The sequence below is a fragment of the Zingiber officinale genome, chromosome 6A (genome assembly GCF_018446385.1).
Source record: "Zingiber officinale cultivar Zhangliang chromosome 6A, Zo_v1.1, whole genome shotgun sequence".
NCBI classification, from domain to species: Eukaryota; Viridiplantae; Streptophyta; class Magnoliopsida; order Zingiberales; family Zingiberaceae; genus Zingiber; species Zingiber officinale.
Window position 1 is genome coordinate 103,764,412 of NC_055997.1, and position 3,441 is coordinate 103,767,852.

The 3,441-nt window shown below is 40.2% G+C and overlaps 1 protein-coding gene across 1 annotated transcript; it reads right to left on the reverse strand.

Moving 5' to 3' along the window:
* Window positions 1–351: 351 nt before the first annotated feature.
* Window positions 352–1,300, reverse strand: LOC121994265. Its single transcript, XM_042548361.1, has 2 exons — window positions 949–1,300; window positions 352–821 (listed from the first exon to the last, which is right to left on the reverse strand). The coding sequence occupies exons 1-2, from the start codon at window positions 1,140–1,142 to the stop codon at window positions 416–418; spliced, it is 600 nt and encodes a 199-aa protein (XP_042404295.1). The 5' UTR covers window positions 1,143–1,300; the 3' UTR covers window positions 352–415.
* Window positions 1,301–3,441: the final 2,141 nt, after the last annotated feature.

Consider the following 3,441-nt stretch of genomic DNA (forward strand, 5'->3'; position numbering starts at 1 on the left):
GAGAAAGTAATGGTAAACTTTCTATCTCTTTATGTTTTATCATTGGACAAAAAAGACGATAATACTCGTCTCCAACGTCTCCGTCGTACCTTGTTTAAGGTCATCATGAGGGAGGTTAATCACGATAACCGGAGAAGTTAGTGCGCAGTGAGAAAAGGGGCACGGGGATCAGGGATTTACGCCTGACTATCTCACGATTCAAATCCATAATCTCATTGGACAACTTTCTACGTACTAATCACTCCGGATAACCCCGTGGAACCTCTTTATGTTTTATCATGAACTAGCGAGTCTGTTGTTCAAACCAAAGGAGAAAAAAGAAAAGGCGAGAAGCTGATGGCCCCTTAAGAATCAGCTAAACAAGACCAAAGTCGTTAATTCATATGCATCTTTACAAAATTAAGCTTGCTAATTCTCATGTGGGCTTCAAGTCCTGAAACATGGTGTCCCACGTAGCTTCTCCCGCTGCACTCTCCCAGTATCCATCTCCATCATCATCGTGGTCATCATCAGCACAAGAGTGAACCATGGGGCTGGAGCTGTGGGAAGGAGGACGATGAAGAGCTTTAACAGTCACGCCACGGTCGGCGATCATTACCCGGCCCTGCTTCAGCAGCGCAAGCTTTGTTTTTCTCTTCAACATTGATCCTCGCCACTGGTCTCCGCCGTTGCCCCCATAAGAAGCCTTGGGCACCACCAAAATCGTCGGATCTGCTGCCCTGTTGCGGCGCATCATCATGGAGCGGATGTAGTTGGCGAAGCAGGTCTTGGAATTCCTTATCACGGAAACAAGCTTAGCTGCTGGCAGAGGAGACGAAACCCTTAAGAAAAAAAAATAGCTAATCAAACAAATTTGGCATCGCTTTCCACAGGAGTAAATTAAATATTGTGTATGATTAACTTGCCAAGCACAAGCACATCATGTTGTAGTATTTTCGTTAGTTTTACCTTACGCGATGATTTATGAGCTTGAGGATCTCAAGGCGATGTTTAGCGATAGTGATGCCCATGCTCTGCAGGAACCCGTGGTCGAAGTAGGCAATGTCCTCCTCCTCCAGCTCGTTGCTAGCGAAGAGCAGCGCGTACTGGCAGACGATGGATGGATCGAGGCCGGAATTAGAGAGCCAGGAAAACCAATCCATGGCTGCTCTGGTTGTGGAGGTGATCTCAGTGGTGCTGTTGGTGGTGAAGTGGATTAATTTGGGTACAAGTCATGGTTTGATTTATATAGAGAGCAGCAGAGTGGTGGTGGATTCCTGCTAGAAATCCAAATCACACGCTGTGGGAAAGTGGCCCATGCATTGAGACAATGCATGTGACACCAATATATATCGTTGTGAAACTGATCGACGAAGACACAACAATGTACAGAAACCAAAATTGGTATGTCTCCATTGTACGTGGGTCCAGGCAAAGTTTTTCCAAAGTCTATCACGTATACTTATATCATCTATTACTATTGCGGTATTCGTTAAATCATCTATGATTATTGCAGTATTCATTAATTGAGTATGGTATGTATTTATAGATTTATTAACATTTGAATATATCTTAACTTTGTACTCGGTTTTATAAACTGATCCTTAGTTCTATCTATTCAATCAACAACCTTCATTATTCGTTAGCAGATGCAGCAAGAGTTTAGGTCGATTAATTCGATCATTATGAAGAAAGACAAAAAAAAAAAAGAAAAAGAAAGTGTTGGACGTAACTGGCCGAAAGCATAAATTAAATTAGACCTGAAAGAGATGAATGGGGGCAAAGGCAGAAAATAAATGGAGAATGGAGTGAGATTGAAGCTTCAATCACGGCATGGGCAGAGGCATAGGCGGTGGCCGGTGGGCCTCCTCTACATTTAAAAACGTTGAAGCATGGAATTCAGAGAAGCAATCAAGAAAAAAAAAAGTCATTTGATTGCCGAAGGAAACGGAAATGTAAATGTAAATGTAAATGTAAATGTAAATAGAAATGGAAATGGGAGGCTGACAAAGCATGCTCTTATTCTGCATGTTGTTTGGTGCTTTCCATGACTGCATTTCGGCGCCCGTGACAAGTTTGTATTAATCAGCACATGTTATGTACCAAACCGGAGACGTGGTTTATCGAGATCGGTTCACTTTTACTAGCAATCAACGGTTCACCTCTTCGAGTCATCAACGATTTATAACTTAGTTCACGGAGGGGTTCCCAATTTAATGACCGATTCAATTTAACAGACAATATGTAAGTTATCTTGTACATTAATATTTAGTGTTATTTTTTTTAAGATTTAGAATTTAGAATTTAATATTTAGTCAAAGAAGTGATTTTTTTTAAAAAGAATAATACTAGATGTCGCAGGTTGCCTATAAATGAATGTACAGGTATCTTACATTACCCAACCTAGGCGCGCACCTTACGCATGCCTGAGGGGCTGGCAGTCAACACGTTACCCTCCACATGAGTATATATATATATATATATATATATATATATATATATATATATTAATATTCCTATAAATCAAACTTGGTAAAAGTTTATTTGTACCAAATTAATTTAATATTATACTTATCTTAACTAAAAATGTATATTTTCTAACATCGTGTATTTCAAAATTTAAAACACTTTTATCACGCTCATTGTCAATCGTGATTATTAGTATTTTATATTTTTATAATTTTTTTATAAAATAACTAGAAAATTACTAATAAGTCATATATATATATATATATATATATATATATATATATATATATATATATATATATATATATATATATAAACCAGTTAGTCTTAAGGATGATCGTTTCGGCCCCACGAAATTTTTTCACTGGTCACCAGGACAAATAAGAAGTACTCGCGGCGGACGGCCAATAAGCCCAACATCCTTTATTTGAGCGTCCCATTTGGAGAAAAATTTATTATAAATTCACAATAACTGGAGATTGAACCGTGAATACCTAATGATCCTGTCCGGAATCCGAGTCAGACGAAGGTCGGATGAGCTGTTGCTGGTGTTGACGGAGAGACGACTGGAATACCTTTCTCATATGCGCCCACAAGAATATACCTCCATGTGGTGCTGATGGACAATAGTGGCTGAGCCGGCGGTACTTGAGCTCTGCGCACTTTCAGACAAGCACACGGAACGTTAGAGGCTAGAAACCAGGGAAAAAGTCCCCAGAGCAGACCCTCCGACGCTCAAGTCAAGTACTTTTCCCCAGAAGAATAGTGTACAAAGGAGAAAGAAAAGTAGAAGACAAGTACGAATGTGCGAGAAAGCGTACCTACGCAAGGGAGAGGACCTCCCTTTTTATATGATCGTGCATACTTTTGGAGCCTGAGCAATGTCAGAGAATGTCGGGTGTCAGGACTTGTCGGGTGATGGAGGACACGTGACACCCTTTTATGAGGCGGAAGAAGGTTCCACTCGCAGGTGATAGCTGACCCTTGGAATAT

Excerpts from the sequence above, each read along its gene's own strand:
- LOC121994265 (XM_042548361.1), bottom strand. The coding sequence starts at position 1,142 with ATGGATTGGTTTTCCTGGCTCTCTAATTCCGGCCTCGATCCATCCATC. Across the intron at positions 822-948 it reads CTCATAAATCATCGCGTAAG|GGTTTCGTCTCCTCTGCCAG; the intron begins GTAAAACTAACG and ends TTTTTTCTTAAG.